The sequence below is a fragment of the Grampus griseus genome (genome assembly GCF_964374135.1).
Source record: "Grampus griseus genome assembly, chromosome: 8".
Classification (NCBI taxonomy): domain Eukaryota; kingdom Metazoa; phylum Chordata; class Mammalia; order Artiodactyla; family Delphinidae; genus Grampus; species Grampus griseus.
Window position 1 is genome coordinate 73,421,515 of NC_139002.1, and position 23,286 is coordinate 73,444,800.

At 50.7% G+C, this 23,286-nt stretch overlaps 1 protein-coding gene across 2 annotated transcripts in view; it reads right to left on the reverse strand.

Moving 5' to 3' along the window:
* The window catches only part of PTPN5 (protein tyrosine phosphatase non-receptor type 5), a gene marked incomplete at both ends in the record, with an annotated part of 31,807 nt that extends 19,669 nt beyond the window's left edge, over nt 1-12,138 (reverse strand). Inside the window, one exon of one of the 2 annotated variants that reach the window (XM_082659233.1) lies at nt 12,099-12,138. In XM_082659233.1, the coding sequence (XP_082515359.1) occupies nt 12,099-12,123 (25 nt within the window). The remainder of the gene's footprint in view (nt 1-12,098) is intronic. The other variant, XM_082659232.1, reaches the window with a different exon arrangement.
* Between the last annotated feature and the right edge of the window lie 11,148 nt (nt 12,139-23,286).

Below are 23,286 nucleotides of genomic sequence, written 5' to 3' on the forward strand. Positions count from 1 at the left end.
TGATGGGCAGAGCCAGACCAGCCTTGAGGGGCATCTGGTCTAGTTTGCTGGTTTCTCAGATGGTGAAACTGAGGCCGAGAGGGAAAGTGGCTTGCTGTAGGTCAACAGTCAGCCAAACGTAGAGCCAGGACCACTGAGGGCTAACACGTACTGAGCGCTCACTGAGTGCTTCACGTATCTTAACCCATTTAATCCTCACAACAATGCTAGAAGGTACTGCTCTTACTCCCATCTTACAGATGAAGTAACTGAGGCACACGGGCGTTAAGTCGCTTGGCCAAGTCAGCTAACAGTAGGCAGAAGCTAAGACTAGAACCCGGGCAGCCTGCGGCCAGAGCCCATACCGTTAACCAACCCACCAGATGAGACTAGCTCAGGTGATCAGCTCTCCACACCACAGCATCTTGAAGAAATCTCCAACACTCCTGACCCTCCATGTGTTCACAAGTACAGCGTCATCTCTGTGGGAGATGGTGCTGGGCTCCACAGCCCATCACTGTGTCTGAAACCCCACCCGTAGACACAGACACTTGTTTATAGGATTACTGCTCTTACCTCACTGTGGGGATGGAGGGGAGTGGAGGCGGCGGGGGGCCTGTCTGCAGACACCTGAGGGGGCTGTGCTAGGGAAGGGGGCACGTCAAGAGCTGAGAATGGGACCAGTGTGTGGAGGCTCTTGGGAGGCAGATTTCCAAGTACCTCAGAGACACTATTGGTTTGGTTCCAGGCCGCTGCAATAAAGCAAACACCGCAATAAAGCGAGTCACACGAATTTTTCGGTTTCCCAGTCCATACAAAAGTTATGCCTGTACTCTACTGTAGTCTATTAAGTATGCAGTAGCATTATGTCTAAAAGAACAATGTACACACCTGCATTTAAAAAAACACTATTGGAAAAATGGTGCCGACAGACTTGCTCAACGCAGGGTTGCCACAAACCTTCAGTTTGTGAAAACCGCAGTATCTGTGAAGCGCACTCAAGCAAAGCGCAATAAAAGGAGGTACATCTGTAACAAGAACGATCTCTAGGACCCGGCCCTATCCAGTCGGCACTGCAGCTCTTGCTGTCCCTACAAGTGCCTTGTTTCTGGGGAGGAAGCTCCTTGGGGGGGACTCCTAGCCAAAGCTCTGGAGTCACCCAGACTTAGCTTTGAAGCCCGACTGTGCCACTTACCACCTGTGTGACCTTGGGGAAGTGACTCAATCTCTCCTCTGGACAACAGATCCACTAAGCCTTGCTGGCTGGGGTCTGAGGATGCCATAAGGTAAAAAATGCCCAGTGCTTAGCCTGGTGCCTGGCGCACGGTGAACGCTCAGTAAACAGCAGCAGAATTGAGAGAGGAGGGGGAAGAGGGGAGGGAGGGGAGCATGAGGGACAGGCAACAGGACCGGGTCCCTTTCATCTGCCAGGTGAGCCCCTCAGGAGGACAGTGGGTGCCCTGCCCCCACGTGGGCGAGGGCTTTGAGGCTGCCGACTGGCACCTGGGGTCGGTGGATGGAGTGGGCATGGGCCGGGGGTGGAGGAAGTGGGGCAGCTTTGCTCTCTCAGTTAATTAAATCTGAAATGCTAACAAGCTTTCAAAACAAAAGGCAACTCAAGTACTCTTTGGATGGGATATAATAAAATGGTTCTATCTGAAATTGCAAACAGCTTTGTTGCTGCAAACAAAGCCTCAGTTCTTTGTGCCTCTCTGGAGCGGAGGCCCAGAAGTACAAGGGTGAAAAGGGTCAGTGAAACTCTGAGGGTGCAGCTACCCCCTCCCCCCAGCCCACGGTGAGAACTAAAATAACCAACGGAGAGGCCCTGGGCAGTGGGTACCAGAGGTCCCTAGTGCCTGAGACTTAAGCCCAAACATGTGGGGAGGGAGGGACAGAATTGGGAGAGCCTCTTGCTCCACACTCCCATTTTACAGATGAGGAAACTGAGGTCCAGAGAGTAAGAGCCAGAATCAGGCTTGGCACACATGTCTTTAACCCTCTGGTTCAGTTTTCACTCGTTAAGCCAGCATGGGATGTTTCACAGGGGCTGCCTGTGGGTACCTGAAGGTCTGAGGCCTCCCTCCCTGACAGCAGAAGGCTGGGTCCTGGTTTGGGGTTGCTTGGTGGGTCCTGGTAAATGCTCTCAGAGGTCTAGGAAAGTCCAGGGGATAGGAGGTGAGCAAGAGCCAACCGAGACCCCCCAGGACAGATGTGCTGACAAATTCCAACCCTCCAGGGGCTGTTGCCCTCAGTAACTGGGGAGGCTCACAACACTGGCAGTGTCATGAGGCTGGGTAGCAGTTCTAGCTCTGTGAGGAGTGGGCTGTGTGACCCTGGGCGTCTCACTGCCTTTATGGGCCTCAGAGGCCTTCTGTAAATTCAGAGTGTGCCTGGGGGTCTTTAAGGGCCCTTCTAAGGCTAAAGATCCACAGTTGCCTTTTTTAAAAAAACGAATCTGAGCCCCTGCTTTAGTTTCGTCCAATGGCTTCCCCTTGTTCTTAGAATAAAGGCCCAAATCCCTGCCACGGCCATCAATAAAGGCCCAGCATGCTCTGTCCCCTGCGTATCTCCCCAGCTACCACCCACACCGTTTCCTCCTGGTTCTCTGTGTTCCAGATCCTCTGCTGGAACCAATCCGGGAAGTAGAAAACTCTGGAAATGCGTGCTTCTGCTCCAAAAAATTCTTACCTAGTCCTAGGAAACACATAAGCTGTAAGCCGAAGCGCCCTCCTGTGCTATCTGCGGTGGGGTGGGAGGAGTGGGGCACCTACATTCCCACCACTTGGGGAAGCTGGTAGGCCGTGTCCAGGGACACACTGGGGAATACTCTGCAGCCCTTAGAAGCAAAGGATCAGAGGACACATGGCACCATGGAAGGACCTCAGAAACACGGCTGAGCGAAAAGAATGAGACCGAACACAACAGACACAAATTTTAAAAATATATACACACGACATATTGCCACTCATTCTGCAAGAGCACACAGAAACGCACAAAATACGCCTTAAACACGTTAGAACACACTAACTGTGGGGAGAGGGGACCTGGCGGTGGGAGACAAAAGAGAAAAAAATCAGTGAATGAAACCAGAGAGGGGCACTGCGGGGACCCGTGAAGAAAGCAGGGCCACAGAGGAGTATGACTGACAGCTCTGAACCTACCACCAGTCACTACCCCCTGCTCCCCCAGGTAAAAACAAAACCAGTTGAGTTGGAGGGGGGGCCAAGGTCCAACGGGGAAAGAATGAACGAAAGCAGAGGACCCTCCATCCCGTCTGTGTCCTGGAACTGGGAGAATTACAGAGTGAGAACTTGTTCCTCCTGCCCTGGGAACGGACACCCACTGAAGGACTCATGGACTTAGTGAAACAGAGCTGCCTGTCAAGGACCCCTGAGTCTCCCCTTCTCTGAACTGGTTCACCAACATGACATGACGTGAGTCATTTCGTTGGCTTTCTATGGGGTGGGGGGAGGGATTCCATGCCTTGGTGACTGTCTCCACCGATGCCCCCAAAGGCTTAACCAGCCCCCATTAAGATCCCTGGGGTTGGGTCAGCCCCCGACTCTGTGCCTGCCCTGCTGAGCAACCCAACCTGGAGGGAGGTGACTCACCCCAGGGGGCCCCCATGATCCCCAGCTACCACTCTTACCTGGCGAGGATTAATAAATATTTTCCAGTGGCCAATCTTTTTTTTGTTTTTTTGGCCACGCCGCGCAGCATGCAGGATCTTAGTTCCCCGACCAGGGATCGAACCCACACCCCTGCAATGGAAGTGCGGGGTCTTAACCACCAGATCGCCAGGGAAGTCCCAGATGGCCAATCTTTTAAAAATGATTTTGGAAAATATGAGGGGGAAAAAACCCATAAAAGCATAAATGAACCCCAAGTCATCCATGATCCTACCACACTGAGAAAGGCACTGGTTTCCTTTAGATATATTTTCTAGTACTTTTTTCTCTCTCTGTGGGTGGATTTTTTCCCCCACCATTCTGTATACAGTTGGCTCTCTGTATCTGCGGGTTCCACAGCTGTGGATATGGAGGGCCAACTGTACCATGCCATTTCACATATGCGACTTGAGCATGGGTGGATTTTAGTATCCGTGGGGAATCCTGCAGTTAACCCCCTGCAGATACGGAGGGACAACTGTACAGGCATATCCTGAGAATATGCCTTTTTGAATTGCAAGGATTCAACTCTTAAGCAGTATGGTAGACAGCCTCCAGGGGGCACTAGTGATCCCCCTTTCCTGGTATTCACACCAAGGTGCCAGACATGTAAGAAAAGCTTTCTTGGACCTTCTATTCCAGCCCAGCACCAGGTGAATACACCTGAGTGAGTGACCTCAGTTGAAGCCATAGGGAACAGAAGAACCCCCCAGCTGAACCCCTCATGACCTTCTGAATCATAAACAAATAAAATGGTGGTTGTTTTAAGTGAGTAAGTTTTGAGACAGTTAGGCAGCAATAGATAAACAAAGCACATCCTGAGACTTGAAAAGAAGAAATGAGCTTAAATGGAAGGAAAGAGGTTGTTGTTTTTGTTTGTTTGTTTTTAAGGTATAAAGAAGTTCCTGGGAGTTGGGGTATTTAGTCCCCGGGCCAAGTCAAGGAGAAAGGTGACAGCATCTGTCACTGCATATCTTAGTTATACAGTGATGCCCATTTGTCTGAAAGGGCTTGACATCAACCTGGGTGGAGGCACAGGACTGAAGCAGATGGCCTCTTTCTTCCAGTTGCAAAGACTCTTTGTAGTTTCATCATACATCCAGGCCACTCCCAGGAACGTCAGCACTGTTTCTATACAGGAAAATGGATGACTGGCCTCTCCAGCAAGTCTGGCTCCTCTTCCCACCTGACTTTGCAAGTAAACAACACTCCCCTATGTGTCTGTGGTGGCATGTGGTGGGGAGTCATGAAAGAGCCACAGACCCGTATCACCCACTCCACATCTGAAGGTCTGGCCTGGGACTGGATGCCTGGGCCCTTGATGCCTGGGAACGTGCACAGGTGTTTTTGGTTGTTGTTTATACTCCACATCCTGGCAAAATCATCACCATCATTATTAGCTACCATTTATGGAGCACTGCGTAATAAGCATTTCACACACATCAGCTTATTTAAACCTCCCAAAATGTTTGTGAAGATCTTATCACCCTCATTTTGCAGTGAAGAATTTGGAGCTCAAAGTGGTCAGACTATTTACCTGAGATCAAGCTGCTGGTCAGCAGCAGAGCTGAGATTGGAACCCAGGTCTCACTGCCCCTCCAGGACCCCAAGACCCAGCTAGATGGGCTCCTGCCTCCATATCTGTCCTGGTGTCTGAGGACAGTTAACCGCTACCATCGCTGATCAGTGAGTACCTGGGTTGGTACATTTCTTCTCAATACAGTGGTATCGTTACGGACTACTCTTTAAATTAGGGTTCTCAGCACATCTGGATGGTGTTGTTTGCCTTTCTTTAATTTCTATCCTAAAGTCTCAAAGACAATTCATAGTACCATTGGCCACATAAACACACCTAAATGCATTAAAAGTCCCGAATGAAAACAGAGCCATCGATTAAAGAACTAAAAGTCAACAGCACCTAAGCTGCTGAGCGTTGATGGGCACAAGTGACATCTCAGTAATGATACTGTTTCCCAGTCTGTCTTCTCTACGTTTGTCCATCTGGGCTCCTGCACCTGGTCCCAGACCATTTGAACCAGTACCAGGCACCAGATCAGGGGGCTCTGTGAGAACAAGCATTAGCAGGTGGGGGATAAGGCCCATTCTGAGGTTAACCTGTTCCTTAAGATGCTTTGATAGCTGGTTCCTCAAGACACGAGCCAGGACCCTACTCATCCTTTAGGTCACAGTTTAAAGGCCACTTCTTCCAGGAAGCCTTCCCTGACTGCCCCCCCCAGCCGAACCCGCCCAAGATAACGTAATGTTATGGTTGCACACTTCCATGGTACCCTGTCCTCCTGAGAGCAGGGACCAGATCTCTCCTGCTCTTCACTGTATCATCAGTACCTGGTACAGCACTGGGCACAAAGTGGATGTTCAATAAACGCTTGCTAAATCAATAACAGGGTCAGGCTGCCTTTTCAATCAGTCCTTGTTGGCTTCTGGCGAAGACCTCATCCATGTCATGGTGGGATGGCTGTGAAAGCTACGGCCTGACTCTCCCTGATGACCGGGGTAGTCACTGCGTGATTAGGATAACAAAGATTTCCTCAATACAGGCCTTCCCTTTACTTTATAAAAGACCACCCAGGATGGACAGTGGTCTCTTGCTGAGACCTAGACTTTGACCTCCTCAGAGGAGGGTCCATCTGATATCCATGATGGTACAGAGCCTAGGGCTGGGCTGGGGGTAGCCTTCAAAGCACCAGGACTTAAGGTGTGGAGAAGTCAGCTGTTCCTACCAAAGGGGCAATGACCTACTCAGGCCTTCAGTGGCTACTCACAGCCTTGCATAGACCCAGCTGATCATAACACACTTAAATCTCAGGGTGGCGGGGACTGCCATGGCTCCAACCAGCTGCCGGCTGTAGGAGGCCTTTGGGAGCACCTTATTCCCCAAAGCAGTGTGGTCCTTAGATCTGGCCCCTAGGCTCCCTCTCCTCTGGCCATGCCACTCTTCATGGAGCAAAAGGCTCCCAGGGTCCAGGAGGTGTGCCCACGCCCCGCTTTCCAGGCCATGCTCTGGTTACGAGGACTCCAGAACTCTCTGCCCGAATGGCCTGAAGGCTTCATGAATGCACGTACACGCTTCTGAGCAGGGACGTGGCCTTCCCCGGGGGTATATTTAGGTCTGAGGGGTGGCCAAGTGTCAGCTAGCAGGGTGGAGTGTGAACCATACTTGCACGCACAGACTGACGTGCCCCCATGCATTCAGACGAGGGCCCTCCCAGTGCAGGACTGAGCAGGGGGTGGTGCCCCATGAGGGGCCCCAACGGCAGTCTGACCTCGGTCCCTGCAAACATTAGGAGCAGGCCTGCTCATGAACCTGCCCACTGGAGACGCTGTGAGCAACGTGGTGATGTCATGCCATCACCAGCACCTACTGTCGCCTTATTCACCTCCTTCCCCTGCCCTGTATCCCTGAGGAAGCTGCTGGTCCCAGGCTAGGCCTGCACTGGTGCTGTTCGGGCAGGAGCAGAGGTCCCAGCATCAGCAGGGTTGCCTGCATTCTCGCAAATGTGAACACCTACACACAGAAGGGGAGAGAGTGTGAGTTTGAATGTTTAAATGTGTTTGGGTGACTGTGAGCAAGAAAATGAGGGAGGAAGTGAGCAAGTGAGGGGGAGTGCAAGAGCAAAGGAGGGTGAGCACGTGAAAAAGCGCGTGCGCACGCGAGAGGAGAAACCTGTGTATGCCCGTGCACGGACCTGGAGATACACCAGTGCCCACCACAGTACCCAGGAACTGCGTGCAGTGAGGGAGGGCAGGAATGTGCCTGCTTATCTGCATGTGCAGGAGAAGGGGGCGTCGTTGCAGGAAAGAATGAGACCTAAAGAGGAAACAGAGAACAAGCGTGTCCATTTCTAAGAAGCATCTCTAGCGGAAAGGGGTGGATGACAGGGTGATGGAGTTAAGAGGTCCTGGGTGTGCAAGAGGAAGAAGACTCATAGGTGCGGGAGCTGCACGTGCCCAGGGGACTGCGTGTGGGTATGTGCACATGCATACGTGAGCACGAGGCTGTGACAAGTGACAGCAGATATGAGTGTGTGTGCGCCTGTGTGGAACGCCTCCGGGGGTGCGAGTGAGCGTGCCTGCCCCGGGGGCAGCTGTGGGCTGCCTGCAGGTGTCGGCGATGCCTGAGGATGTTTTCACCCAGAAATCTCAGTCTGGGAGGACTGGATGACGCTAGCTAGGGTCTGGGTGACCGCGGCCCCGGGAGTGTTGGCCATGTCGCCCCCCGCCTGGCAGCTCCTGTGGGAATGAGTGAGTCACCCAGGCATGGCTGGTCCTCACTCTGCCTTGCCTCTTAGTCTCGCCCAGTGGGGAAGACAGCTGGGAGGGGGAGAGATTACTCGAGGGCTGTATTTTTACATCATCATTATGCAACTGCTTGCAGTGTCCATGGGCTCATTCTAAAGGCCCAACGCCCCAGGTCTCTGGGCCTGTATGCCTCCATCTCCTTTTAGGTCCAAGGTGCAGCTTAGGTTGGTGGTTTTGGCTGACGAACACTGTGGAAGTCTACTCCTTACCAGGTTCCAGGACCACCCTATTTACAATGCCAACCATCCCCCCGCCCCCGGCCACCCAGTCCCGGTCCTTTCCCACCTCCCCCTTTTTGGCTTTAATTTTCTCCACAGCACTTATCACCATCTGCTGTACTATATATTTTACTTATTTATTGCCTATCTTTCCCTTAATAGCAAATGCCTATGTCATTTGCCACATTCCAGGCATTGTTCTGAGCTCCATTTAATCCTCCAACAACCGTACATGGTAGTGAATGTTATTCTTGCCATTTTGTAAATGGAAGGCAGAGAGGTTAAGTAGCTTGCCCAGGATCACCCCAACGGTGAATGGTGGAGCTACGCCTGGGTCCAGGATGCCTGCTCTTAACTAGGGCACAATACTGTCCTGTAAGGGTGGGAAATTTTCTCAGGTTGCTTCATTGTTGAAACTCCAATGCTTACAGAGTGCCCAACACATGGAAGTGGTCAGTGAATAATGAGTAAATGGATGAAGAAATGAGTGAATGAACGTTGCCATGGAGGATGGAATAGAGAGGTAGTTGCCTTCAAAGAGCTCACGGTCCCATGGAGGAAACAGACAAAAAGTTATTTCAGTATCATATGAAGACGGCGTCATGGGTGCCTAGAAGGGCATATAACTTGCCTGGCCCCTGGCAGGCGGGCTTTCCAGAGGAAGGACACAGATAGGGACAGGCACAGTGACATCGCCCAACTCCTCCAAACTCCTCCCTGGGGACAGACATACCTTAGTTCTTCCTGCCTCAGTCCACAGGGTGCCAGAAGATCAGAATGGCTCAATGGCGACAAGGAAGGCAGAATGGGGTAGCGGCCAGGAGCCTGGGCTCTGGAAGGAAACTGCCTGGAGGGACTCCTACTCTACTGAACACTGGATGAACCCGGACAGACCCTCCAACCTCCCTGAACCTTGGTCCTTTCTTCTATGAGACGGTGATAGCAAATAATACCAACTTCCTAGGGTAGCAGAGAGGATTGCATGAGATATAGGTTGTGATATTATGATTTATCAGAAATATATAATTCGTCATTCAGATGACCAAAATATATATTTCTCATATATATTTGGTCTTCAGCCACAGTTCCTAACTCACAGCTCCCAAAGTCTTTGGAATTTCCTGAGCTACTAGAGCAGTGGGATCATATTTGGTCTCTTGTCCTTAGTTCCTGAAAATGCTTCAGGGAAGGTGACTTTTGGATCCCACCCAAGGGTGGGGGCTGGTTGCCAGGAGAACCAACCATGTGATTAGAGCACTGGAACTCTCCAGTCCCAGACCCGACCTCCAGGGAGAGGGGCTGGGGGTTGAATCATTCGCCAATGGCCAATGATTTAATCCACGATGTTTATGTAATAAAGCCTCCAGAAACATCCCAAAGGACGGGACCTGGAGAGCTTCCGGGTGAGCGCATGGAGAGGTGGGGAGAGTGGTGCTGGGAGAGGGTACGGGGGCTCCGCGCCCCTTGCCTTGCCCTACGCATCTCTTCCAGCTGGATGGTCATCTATATCCTTTAATAGCCTTTTAAAATAAACTGGTAATCTAGTGACTAAAATGTTTCTCTGAGTTTTGTGAGCCTTTCTAGCACATTAATTGAACCTGAGGAGAGGGTTGTGGGAACCTCTGATATATAGCCAGTCAGTCAGAACTGCAGGTAACAACCTGGGCTTGCAACTGGCGTCTGAAGTAGAGGGCAGACTTGTGGGATTGAGCCCTTTACCTGTGGAATCTGATGCTATCTCCTGGGAGACAGTGTCAGAAATGAGCTGAATTCTCAGATAACCTGCTGGTGCTACTGCACCTTTGCATACATGTGAAAGCATTTAGCACAGTGCCTGGCACAAGGTAGGCAATGTGCCAGGTCCAGCGGAGATGACCAATAATCCTCTTTGATTCTATTCTGGTTGTTGGCTTTTGGGGAGGAATGGGAGAGAAGGTTGGAATTAAACAAATCACGCTTATTACTGTAGCCTCTCTGCGGTGGCTTCATCCCATTTTCCAGAAGCAGCTCAAAGCAGGGCAGGGACCTTGTCTGTCATACTCACCACTATATCCCTAGCACCTAGTACAGTACCTGACACATAGTACATGCTCAATAAGCATTTGTTGAATGAATGCTTGTGTGATTACATTTATTTTCCTTGTGAGGATAAATGTTCATACTGTTGCTGTTTCCATTTGCAAATAAAGGACTGCAGGACCAGCGGGTTACATGACTTGTCCATAAACACACAGCCTGTGTGCAGAACAGCCAGACTCCAAGACCAGACCCCATGCTCTTTCCTCCACACCATGCTACTCTCTGGATTCCTATACACGGTGTCTTATTTTCTGTGGATTTTTTCTAGCCACTGGGGCCATCCCTGGTTGTAGAATCATCTCTGAATTCTATGACTCATATCTGAATCACAGAACTGTTTAATAGCTGAAAGGGACTTGCGCTGTCACCTCGACCTCCCACCCACTGTGGAAATTTCCTCTCCAGTGTCTATCCAGACAATACTTGAATACCTCCAGTGATGGAACACTCATTTTCTCCTGCATTATCAAGTTCAATGACTGGACTATTTTTAGAGTCAGAAAGAAAGTTCTGCATCCCGTGGGCCAACAGGCCTCTTTTAAATTTCTATGTATTGGATTTATGCCCTCTTCATAAGACACATACAGAATGAATATGCCGTCCCCTTCACAAGACAGCCTTTCAGATGTTTGCAGACAGCTCTTACGTCCCTTTGGAGAAGTCTAGTCCTCAAGCTAGCTGTTTTGGGTCCCACAGCGACACTGGTGCAATGGCATCCATCCTAGCCCATCTCAACAGGCCGTCCTAAGTGTTTTGAGCAATGGCACCCCCTACTGGATAAGGTGAGAATTATACTGAAGGGCTCAATGCTCAGTGGGAGGCTGGAGGAACTTCATCCATAGCTGGGGCAACTGCTCATGGGGTGAAAAAACAACCACTTATTTTAAAGAGTCATGGCTTTAGAGTCACACCGAGCTGTTTTCCATGTCTGTCTTAAAGAGGGTCACTGAAGACTCGACACTCTAAGGTTCCTTGCCAATCATGAGGTTTCTGACAAGCTACAGGTTTGAGAGTTCAAAATTAGAATTCAGAATTGGTTATTTCTTAACAAAAAGGTTTGGAAAGGGAGATGTGAGAATATGTGTAGTGTTACAGGATTATGGTGATTTTTCTTTTTCTCTTGTCTTTATTTTCTAATGTTTCTACAATAGATATTTGTTATAAGGAGGAAAAAAAAACAATAAAAACTTTTACAAAAGGAAAAAACACAAAAAAGTTTCCCCCACCTTCCTTCATTCATTCCTCCCAAGGCTGTTAATCATGACTTGGGTATTTGGTCTACAACTGGACGTGCTGCTTCTCCATGGGCAGGAGTGCCTTGGTAATGTTTCTGTGGCGAGAGCAATGGCCCGTGGTTCAAGTGTGGTCAACCAGACTCAAGCAGCACAATCTGACATTCACAGCCAGGCTTCTCCTCAGGGCTGTCAGGGATTTTCTCCACTTCGTCCACCCCACCCTTGGCTCATGCCACGGTCAGGCTGTGTTTCCTAATCTTACCTTTCGAAATCTGCCCAGCACACCACAGGCCAGTGGTCATGTCCTGATCAAGCCTGGACTCCCCAGCTCTTCACCCTTCTCTCCACCCTCCCCGCACACCCTCAGCTGCCTCTTCTTCCCTCCAGATGAGTCTACAGCAGCTCCAAATGATAACAGGTCAGAAAGACATCAGGGATTAGAAAAACAAATCCTCATTGAAACGAAGACCTACAGACCAGCTGAGTCACTCCTCTAAAGCAAATTCACAGCCACCCAGGCTTTCCTCCAGCCCCAGTGCCATCCGGAGCTCTCTTCCTCCATTTGCAGCTTGGGGGGACCTGGTGCTGGGAAGACTCACCCGGCAGCCTCTCGCTGCAGCACATGTCCAGGGCCCCTCCCTCGGAGTCATCAGCAGTATGGTTCTCTCTCTCTCTCACTCCTGCAGCAGAATGAAAAATGTGAGATGAGGCTGTTGAGCTGGGATCAAGACAAAACCCTGAGCAAAGAGAAAAAGCCTTTCTTTCTTGCACTGTGTCCCTTGGAATAACCCTGCCCCATCAGGGGGACCAGAGGAAAAGACCAACCTACAGAGGGGTCAAGCTGCAGAGGCAGAAGCAGAATTTTACAGGTGTCTTCCAGGTGGAATAACCACCAGCAACATCTCTAAAACCACCATCAGCACCATCATCTCTGCCACAGAAGGAGGGCTTACTACGTTCAAAGCACTTTACAAACTTCATCACACTGAATCTTCATCAGGGCCCCATGAATTAGGGATCATTCCACTGGCTCAGAGAAGTCAAGTAACCTGCCTCAGGTCACACAGCTCATTAGGGTAGAGCTGGGTACGAAATTACAGTCTAGGACTCCAGGCTCACACTTTCACTGCTGTGCCATTCTGCCTCCTAGTTCCTGTGGGTTTGAACCATGGGTGAGCAAGAGGGATCTGGGTAACATACAGTGTGTGTCCAGCTCCCCACATCTGCACATTCCCTGTGCCTCAGGCAGTAAAAAGTGGTATGCAAAACTCTTCTCTGGAAATAGCTAGAAAAAATAGCTGTATATGTATATGCATTTTCTAAATGTTCTATTTCTTTTTGAACTCAGAAAACCCTCTTTCTAGCTCATCAGGGCACCTTCCAGGACTATGCTGGGGACTAGTTTTTCTCCTTTACCCAGTAAGCTGGGAAAAAGGTTGCTGGAGATTAGTCAGACCCCAGACAGTGTCTGCACTTAGACATATCCTGAGGGTAATTGCGTTGCTCTCAGGGCTTCCCCTGCTTTGGGAATAGCCTGCCGTGCAGGTGTGGGCTCCAGTGGCTCTGCCTGCCCTTCGTGTCTGACCCCTGGCAGTAGCTGACTGATCCAGGGCTGGACAAACCCACTAGGCTGGGCCAATCAGACCCTCTCCTCTGCACTTTTAAAATGCATTCTGGGGGCTGAATCACGGTAGCCACAGTGTCCTGGAGAGAAGGTCCAAACACATCTGCTGCCGTGGGTCTTGGAGCTACTTCATTCCGGCCCATCTTGAGTCTTGATTGGGCAAAATTTCTGTTAAGGCCATAAGATGCCCCAGTATCCTTCCAATAAATTCCAACATTTTAGCTCAAACCAACAGCATCTGATTTCTGAAATTGGCAACCAGAAGAAACTTTAATACAGCTAGCATAATACTAGCTAGCTAGCATAATACTTGCTATTATTGCTAGCATAATACTTGCTAGCATAATACTTCCAAGAAGTTCAGGAGGTCAGCTGCCTCTCCACCCACTAGTCCTGCAATCCTGCCTCTCGGACTGGTCCTGAGGCTGATTCCAGGCCCAGCTGCAGATCGGAATCAATGAAGGGCAGACAGGCCGGGTTAAGGATGGTGACCATTTTCATTCTGACATCTTCTGCTCTCAATTGGCAATTGTTTTATTTTTTCCTCACTCCAATTGGCAGGGTCTCTGAGAATCCCAAATCCCAGGGCCCAGCTCTCCTATGGAGAGAGGGCTGCTATCTTCAAGGCCCTTTAAATGTCTCCTGAGTCTCTCCACTTTTCTCCCTCTTCACTACCTACATCTTGGCCCAGGGCAGCATCTCTTGCCTAGATTACTGTGGCAGTCTTTTAACTGGTCTCTGGCATCCACTCAGCCTGGCCTCCAAAACATTCTCCATATGGCTCCAATACATACGGCTTCATAGGTTGTGCACTTTACAACCTGTACATCTGGATGGGGCAGGCCTGAGCTAGAACTTTTTCACAACTCAACGTTTATCATATAACTTTCCTTAAAAAAAATACTTGAATGGCATCCTATTACACTTGGAACAAAGGCAATGGCAACCTTTGACATGGTTTATCAGATCTTGAATGGTCTAACCCTTGTTCATCCCTCCAGCTTTATTTCATGCCCCTTTCCCCGTTAACCTCTGCACTCTAGCTACACTGGGACAGGCTCTTTCCTTCATGATGCCTTTGCACGTGTTTTTCTCCTTGCCTGGAGAGCCCCTCACCCGCTCCAGGAGCTCTACTTCCCAGTACTTTTGTTTTTTTTAAACATCTTTATTGAAGTATAATTGCTTTACAATGGTGTGTTAGTTTCTGCTTTATAACAAAGTAAATCAGCTATACATATACATCTATCCCCATATCTCCTCCCTCTTGCGTCTCCCTCCCACCCTCCCTATCCCACCCCTCTAGGTGGTCACAAAACATCCAGCTGATCTCCCTGTGCTATACGGCTGCTTCCCACTAGCTATTTTCTTCCCAGTACTTTTTACTCACAGCACTTGACAGAGTTTGAAATTTCATTTTAACTCAGGCCATTATTTGACTAACATTAGATTATAAGCGACAGGAGGGCAGGGACCACCATTTGTTTCATTTACCATTGTATCTTGAAAGCCTCGAATAGTGCCTGGTTCACAGCAGGTGTTCAATAAATAAACAAACACTTGTTGAATAACTGAATGTTGCCCTGACCTTCTTGGAAAAACATCAGGAACCTCAAACATGGCCATCATCTGAGCTGCCTTTGTGAAGGCAGTTTTTTTTGTTTTTTTGCGGTACGCGGGCCTCTCACTGCTGTGGCCTCTCCCGTCGTGGAGCACAGGCTCCGGATGCACAGGCTCAGCGGCCATGGCTCACGGGCCCAGCCGCTCCACGGCATGTGGGATCTTCCCGGACCGGGGCACGAAGCCGTGTCCCTTGCATCGGCAGGCGGACTCTCGACCACTGCGCCACCAGGGAAGCCCTGAAGGCAGTCTTTGTGAAGTCACCTGGAACCTTCCTCCACAGCTACTGTCCACAGCAGGCCCAGAATCACACATCGGGAAGGCCTCTCATTTAGCAGAGGAGGAAACGGAGGCACAGAACCGAGGTCTGACTTGTCCCAGGTGATATATCGAGTGGGTGGCCATGTGGATTGGGATGGAGAACACCTACCCCCTACCTCCCGATCTGAAGCTTTTTCTTTATTTATCTTGAAGAGCGCCCCAGCTGGAGGGCAGCCCCAAAGGCCTGGCCCCTAGCTCAGTGCAAAAAGGTAACTGAGGTATCCTGATACCTCTGGAGGGGGACCCATGTGTGACTCACAGCTGCTTTCACACCTTAAGCCTCCCAGGCCCCAAGCCGTGTTCAGAATAGCTCAGCGCTGCATGTGTGCAGCGGACTCTATAAATAAGCTTCCTAGAAAATGACTAATTTCATAATCAGGAAAGCAGAAAGAGTAGCACCTCTCGTCTGTAGAGGAAAATGGAGCTAGAGCCTGCTCTCGGCCGGGCAGTTGAAGGACTCCAGGCAACCTCGCCAAAACCTGCATGTCTAGGCTGTTCAGGGGAGGGTTTTAATTAGATTTCCAAAGAGAAGAGCTCGTCCATTCAGGCTGAATGGAGAAGCCCAGTCTCTGGGAACTGCCCTCCTTCCTCCCTGCCAAGAGCAGAAATAGCTGCTTGCAGTAGATTACTGCAGGCTCCTTCTCTCCTCTTCTCCACTTCTACCAGCCGGGCAACAGGAGCAGAAAACTGGCCTGTGACAACAGGCAGCAACTTGCTGCACTGGCCCCTCACTGCTGCTCTTAGAACCAGAGAACCCCAGACATAAAGGGACTTGGAGATCACCCTGCCTGTCCTTCCCTCACCGATGGAGAATATCTGGGAGGGAGGAGAACTTTTCCAAAGCCATTGCCCCATTCAACAAGCGTTTACTGAGCACCTCCTGTGAGTAAGGCACCAGGGCTATCCTAGGAACACAGTGGTGAACAAGCCAGGCCCTTCCCCCCCGAAGCTCCCAGTCTTCCAAGGGAGACACACAGGCAAACATGATCGTTCCCACACCTGCTTTAATAGGCTGCATGCATGTGATACCTTGGGGAGCTCAGCTTGGCTCGTGGTGAGGGGGCGGAGGGTGGATATCTTCTGCAAGGGAAGATAGGACCTGGTTCTTAAAGGATGTTTCTAGGTGGATGAGAGGGTCACAAAGGAAAGAACTTCCTTCATAGTGCAAACAGCAAGAGCAAGAGCTGAGCATCTCGGAGGCCTGAGATGTACGGAATATTTGGCATTAACTGGAAGCAGGTTGGTCAGTGGGATGGGGAAGTGATGGAGGCCGGGCACCAGCAGAGGCACCTGAGCAGGAATCCTGTCCTCTTCCAGTTGACCATGGGGCTTCCTCTGAACCAAGATGTGCCACAGGCTCCCCCACCCCTGGGCTGAGGAGGTCTGTTATAGAAGGGCGATCCGTGGCATGTGTTCGAGGAATAAACATTAGGCCCAGCTGGTGGCATCTGATCTGCTCCCAATCTACTCCTTTTTTGAAACTGGGGTGAAATTCACATAACCTAAAATTCACCATTTTAACCATTTTAAAACATACAATACATTCACAACGCCGTGCAACCACCACCATTATCTAGTTCCAGAAGAGTTTCATCACCCCGAAAGGAAACCCTGTACCCATTAAGAAGTCACTCCCATTCTCCCCTCCCTCAGCCTCTGGCAACCACTAATCTGCTTCCTGTCTCTCATAGATTTGCCTATTCTGCATATTTCATATAAATGGAATCATACAAAAGGAGCCTTTTGGGTCTGGCTCCGTTCACTTAGCATAACATTTTCTAGGTTCATCCCAGTTGTAGCACGTATCAGTACTTATTTCTTTTTAATGGCTGGAAAATATTCTACTCCATGGATGAACTATATTTCATCCATTCATCAGCTGATGGACACCTGGGTTGTTCCCACCTTTTGGCTACTGTGAGTAGTACTGCTATGAACCAAACTTCTCTTTTAAACTCTGCTCCCAACATGCTTACGACTTTGGGCAGTCCTCTCTCACCCTGGGCCCCTGAGGCCTCATCTATAAAGTCAGGTGGTAAGATCCTCCTTGAAGCTTGAACGTCGTCACAGTCATTTGTCCATTCGTGTGTGAAGGTAATGTGTACCTGGCTGGGTACTGGAGACCTGGCCTGGACCAGCCCACCTACCTTCCTGGAGCTCATGGCTGGTGGGGGAGACAGGACAGCTAACGCTGTGGCCTGGGAGAAGCGTGCTAACAGAGGCCTGTCGGGGATGGGCTGGGAGCATCTCACCTCTGCCTGGGCGGTGGAACGGTGGATGGGTGGGTGCTGTCAGGAAGCATCCGGTAGCGGATGCCAGCTTTGCCCAGGTCGTATGCAGAGAAATAGCTGACAGGTTTGGGGAGGGGGGCAGAGGAGCTTGCGCCCTGTTCCCAGGTGGGTGAGGGGTGAGGAGGAACTGGGATGCTGAAGCCAGATTCCTGGGTGGGAGGCTGAGCCCCCAGGAACCTCCTGACCCAACCCCAGGCAGACATGCCCTCTACCTTGGGCTTCATGCTCCTGGGGCTCCCGGGGCCCTCTAGACACCCCGAACTGTCAACTCAGAGCCTCTGCCACCCTCCTGAAGCTCCGATCCCACCAGACATCCCTATTCTCTGAATTCAAACCTGTCCACTCCCACTTCTAGGCCTTTGTTTGTGCTGTTACCTCAGCCTGATGTTTCCTTTCCTCCTCCTGCCAAGTCTTACTCATTTGCAGTGTTACCTCTTCCACGAAGCACCCCCTGATCTCCCGGGAAGAATCACGCTCTCGCATCCCTGGGCCACGCCCCCACACCCCTGGCTCATGCTCTTCTCTGCCTCTGACTTTGTTCTGCTGCTTAGTTAGCTGTCTGTGCACCTGTCTCCCGCACCAGGCAGCCAGTGACGTAGGAGCATCCCCACCCCCTCAGCCACCCCCTGCATCCGGGGTGTTCAGGGCCCGAGCCTGTTGATGTACATGTTAAAGGTCAAATGGAGGGCAGTGGAAGGGTCTCAGGATTAATGGTTTTGGGGTTCTGGGAGGGTAGAATCTAGCCAGGAGCTTCCCAACCTCGAGAAGATGGCCAGACCATGGCCGGAAAGAGACCCATAATGCCATCCAGATTTTCATCAGCACGTTCCGTGTAGAGGGGCAGAGGACATTCTGGCTTCATGGAAAACCAGCTGACCACCTCACGCAAATGAATGTGTCCCAAAGCAGGCAGGTGGAGAGGCCTCGCCCCTCCTCCCTGGGGCGGCGGCAGGGAAGCACACACACGCTTGCTCACTGCGCTCACTCATCATCATCCCTACGGGGTCTGGATGGGGAAAGGCACCATCGGGGCCAGGGCAGGAAGCCTTCTCAGCACAAAGCACATGGGAGATGTGAATGGAGGAGAGAGGCCGGCTTTAGAACATCCAAATAGGGAAACTGAGGCAAGAGAGGTTAAGTGACTTGCCTCAGGTCACACAAGGTGTGAACAATTGTTTTCAGGTAGTTAAACCAGATTCCCTTTTGGGAGTTACCTCCCTCTTCCCCAGGTGCTCTGCTTGTCCCTTGCTACAGGGAGGGTCCAAGACCAGAGGTCACTCTGTGTCACACCCCAAAGCCTTGTAACACGCAGCCTTCCTGCCTAAGTTAGTCAGTTTCTGTTGCTGGCAACCACAGAGCTCAGACTGATGCATGCCGCAAACTAGTGGAAGAAACAGGCTCCGAGCCCAGGACTCCCAATGCTTAGTTCACTGCTATTTCCATCCTGCCAAGCTGCCTACCCTCCCTGCCCAGCTGTCCACTGTCCAGCCATCTGTCCCCACGTCTGAGCAGACTGCAAACTCGGAGTGTTCTGGATCCCAAACACAGGGTCTGAGTGTTCTCCGCTTGGGATGTGCCCAGATGAATGATGCCTTCTCCAACTTGCTCTGTTGGTGGGAGACTGGGGCATGGGCCTGGCAGGCACCCCAGGGAAGGGAAGATGGAAGGGTGCTGGAGAGGCCCAGCTTGCAAAGGGGTGGGGGTGGTTCGGCAACAGAGTTTTCCATCTTCCTTGTGAGTCCGATTCAGGGACTGGAACATTCACGTGTTTGGCTAGTGTTTACCAAACACCTACTACGTGCAGGCCACGGGGTGAGGCCCTGGGGATACAATGAAGTACACGCTCTCACGGCACAGTGGGGCAGTGCAGGTAAGCAAAAGGCAATGAACACAGGTGGCCCGTTTGATGGGAGAAATGCAGGGTGCTGTGGGGATGCTGGTGAGGCCCCCAGTGAGGCAGAGGAGTCAGGGAAGATTCCCAGGAAGGGATCTCTGATGAGACATGAAGGAGGAGCAGCGGTCAGAAGCTGTGGAGTGAGAGAGGAGCAGCTGGGGTGCGCCGGGCAGAAGGAGGGCCCATGAATGGGCCTGGAGTTGAGGGGAAGCAGGGCACACTCAAGGAATGGAAAGAAATTCAGTCTGACAAGGGCATGTGGGAAGGGAGTACGGACAGGGAGATTTACCGAGGTGCTCACTTGTGATGTTATTTCTTCGTGTCTTCCTCCTCCCTCCCCTTTTTCCCAGAGACATAAGGCAGACCTTAATTCTCACAACAGCCCTAGAAGGAACATACTATCATTACCTGTAGTTTCTAGATGAGAAAATAGAGATCCACAGAAGTGCAGTGACCTGCCCAAGGCCACAACGCTAGTAATGACAGATCTGCTTCTTGCCGCCCATATTCCTCAGCTCTCTTCTCTTCTGGCTTTCAGCCTTCGTTGTTAACAACACTCTGAAAATAGGGAGAGAGTGAACACGAACGTAACAGCAGACTACAGCAGTTGCGTTATAGATGTTCTTTGAAAAATCCTCACCATAGGTCTTTGGGCATCATCCCATTTTACAGATGAAGAAACTGAGGCTCAGGGGGTGAAGTGACTGTGCTAGACTCTCACAGTGGGTGAGTCATTGAAGGAGCCTGAGGGAGACTCCAGTCCCCAGGGCTCTGAAGGAGCTCACTGCTGCGGGGCCGTTACCTTGTGTGTCCTCCCCAGGAACAGAACAACAGGAAGTGCTGCCCTGGACCCCAACCTCAGGTTTCTCCACCTGAAGCAGCGGCCCCGGAAGCCCTCCTTGGGAGACTGGCTGGAGTGGAGAGTGTGCATGATGGTGGCAGCTGTGCTCCATTACTGGAGGAACAAATGTGCTCCATGGCCAAGGACCCAGCAGCCCTGGGCTCTAGTCCTAGGCCACCGTAGGACCTTGATCCAGTCATTTCCTCTAATCTGAGTGTCAGTAGCCACAAATGAAAATCAAAGGAATCGAATTTAATGACTTTTAAGGGCCTTTCCTTAAGGTCAAGTTTCAATTCTGGGGCTCTCAAGGTTTGATGAGGCGGAGGTGGTGGAGTGGCAGGGAAGCAGCAGAGGGTGCTCCCAGCACCAGGGAAGCAAGCCCTTGGCCCATGCAGCCTGGGGCAGAGGCTGCCCAACCTTCAAGTGGGGAAGGTGTTCCCACCCCAGCCAGTTACTCATGGAGGCCCAGCTCAGCTGTGTGGATCAGTATGTACTGAGGACAGTCCTATCCGTGTGGTGGACAGGAGCCCAGAGATGATCAATCAAACAGCGGGATTTCAGAGTTCAAAGGTCATCTGGTTTAACCATCTGCTCTGCAAGATTCTGAAAACATCCCCCTTCTGCTCCCTCTTTCTGCACTCCCCATACTCCAGGTATACAGTTTAATTTACAAGGAGGAAACAATTACAAATGTGAAGGCGTGATCACACCTCTCAGGAGGGGGCTGGTCTGGTATTTCCATTTTGTTAGATGCTTGCTCCTACTTATGATACCTTGGAATGCACTTTTCCCTTCAGGGAAAAGCCCCCTTTTCCCTTCTCTGCTTGGAAAACTCTTTAAGACCCTTTCAAGACCCTGTTCAAATGTGACCCCTTCAGCAGAACCCTCCCTTAGGAAGAACTGGATACCTGCCTTCTGTTCTCACACTCTATTCGGTGATCATCTATTGTTTTAAAAACTTATTTTATTTTTGGCCATGCCACGTGGCATGCGGGATCTTAGTTCCCCGACCCGGGATCGAACCCGTGCCCCCTGCCATGGAAGTGCAGAGTCTTAACCACTGGACTGCCAGGGAAGTCCCTCGGTGATTATCGTTGATGCCTGTATCGCCACCTCACATGGAGCTACCGGAACACAAACCTGTGGATTATAATCACGGCAGCCTCCTTTTACTGAGTGCTTACTGAGTGCTGGATGCCTTGCCAAGTGCTGTACATGTATTACATCACTCATCCTTCACCAAAACCCTATGAACTAAAACACCGTTAGCCCCCTCCTACACATGTGGAGATAAGGACTTGGAGAGACTGAGTCACTTGCTCAAGGTCACCCAGTTGGTAGGCTGCAGAGGCAGGCTTCAAACTCCGTTTGCCTCAACCCCAGGCCCAGGCTTTAGTGAAACCGCTAGGTGTGTGGCCTCTGATGTGGACGTTCCTGTTTCCTGTATTTAATACCCTAGCTGGCAGCAGACAGATATTCAAGACCTATTCTTGAAAAAATAAATGAAAAGTAAGCTAGGGTTTGAGCATTTATATATGGCTCATTAAAAACGCCACAAAGCGCAGGCTTTGGGATTGGGCTTCCCGAGTCTGAATCAAGGCTCCCTCACTGGCTGCCTGATCTTGGACAAGATACTTGACTTCCCCGTGCCTCAGGTTCCTCATCTGTGAAATGAGGAAAGCAGTGTCTACACTTCAGAGGGTTCTTACGGAGATTAAATGAATTTTGATCCTCACATGAAGTTTTTATATGAGATGCATGCAAAATGCTTAGACAGGGCCCAGTAAACTCCTAAAAATGCTGTCGTCTAGTGTGTCAGGCGTTGCCTGCTTCTCAGTTAATACAGGACTTCTCTCCCATAGGTGAGGTCCACGGAGGCTCTGGGATGAGTCTGGTGGTGTGCTAGCAAACTGATTCTCAGACAAAAGAATCTTTTAAAATAAATAAAAAATTAAAAAGCCATGATTTGTGGCATTTGCTGATTTCCCGGGTGTAAATGCTCCCACCATGGCTGATTTCAAGCTATGAATGTGAAGGGTCATGCTCCCAGTCTTGGAGGAGATGAGGAGTTTTGCTCAAACTCTCTGTGCCTCAGTTTTCTCATCTGTAAAATGGACCTAACTCAAAATATTATAGGTACACAGTAGTAGTACCTAACTCAAAATATTATTGAGATGAGAAAACATAAAACTCTTATAATAAGAGTTCCTAGCACAGAGCGTACCATGTAAGTGGTAACTAATATTACTGTTAAGAGTTTTCACAACACTCAGTCTCACTGCTGCTTGTCTGGCTCAGACACTGGCCCCATCCCAGCCCCTGGCTTTCCGCCTGATGCCCTGGCAGGCAGAGTCTCTCTCTTGGTCATCTGCCTTCTAGGACTGAGGCCTTGTCCACTCTTACAGCTCTGCCCCCTCCACTTGGGAGGGGGCACTGCTGGTTATACACCCACCCTGATCACAAATGATCTTGTGCTTCTGGTCTCTACCTGTCTCTGGTTTTAGCCCTAGACGTCCCTGATGCCAACCCTGGGCCTCGATGCCAGAGCTGCCTGTGCCTTGGTCTGGATCGTCCATGAAGATCCTGTCTGGCATCTGCTCTGCTCTTCGTCGCTTACAAAACCACTTCTCATAGGGCTCGTATGCACTTACAGAGGGGAGAGCTGGGGTGCAGAGCTAGGTCTGCTCCCACCTGCAGCTAGGGAAACCTCTAGCTCCTGCCATACCTCCCTGGGGGGTCTGGTCCTCTATCAGGGCCTCACACTCAGCCTCTGATTTAACTCTTCTGTGCTCAGGTTGGGAAGATCCTGGCACTTCAGGGTTTGGTAAAAGAATCAGGCAAACAGTCAGAGGCAGGGCCTGGGAGGCAGAGGCTGTTTGGAAACTTTAGCTAGGTCTGAGGCATCTTTGCCAGGAGAGAGAACAGAGTGTGAGCCAGGAAGCTGAACGGAATGGGAAAGAGGAAAAAAAAAAAAAAAGAAGAGGGGACCAGGAATCAAGGTTGAAAAGGGTCTGGAAACCTGAGGCCTGGGGTGAGCTGTCAACAGACTCTTCCGTCACTGGTGGAATGCCTCGATACACAACAGACTGGCCATTCTGAGGCTGCATACCTTAAGGCAGCCACGGTCCTCTGCAAAATAGCATGGATTCGGAGGCCAAGAGACACCGGTGAAACGCTGTGCTCTGCCACCCTCTCCCCA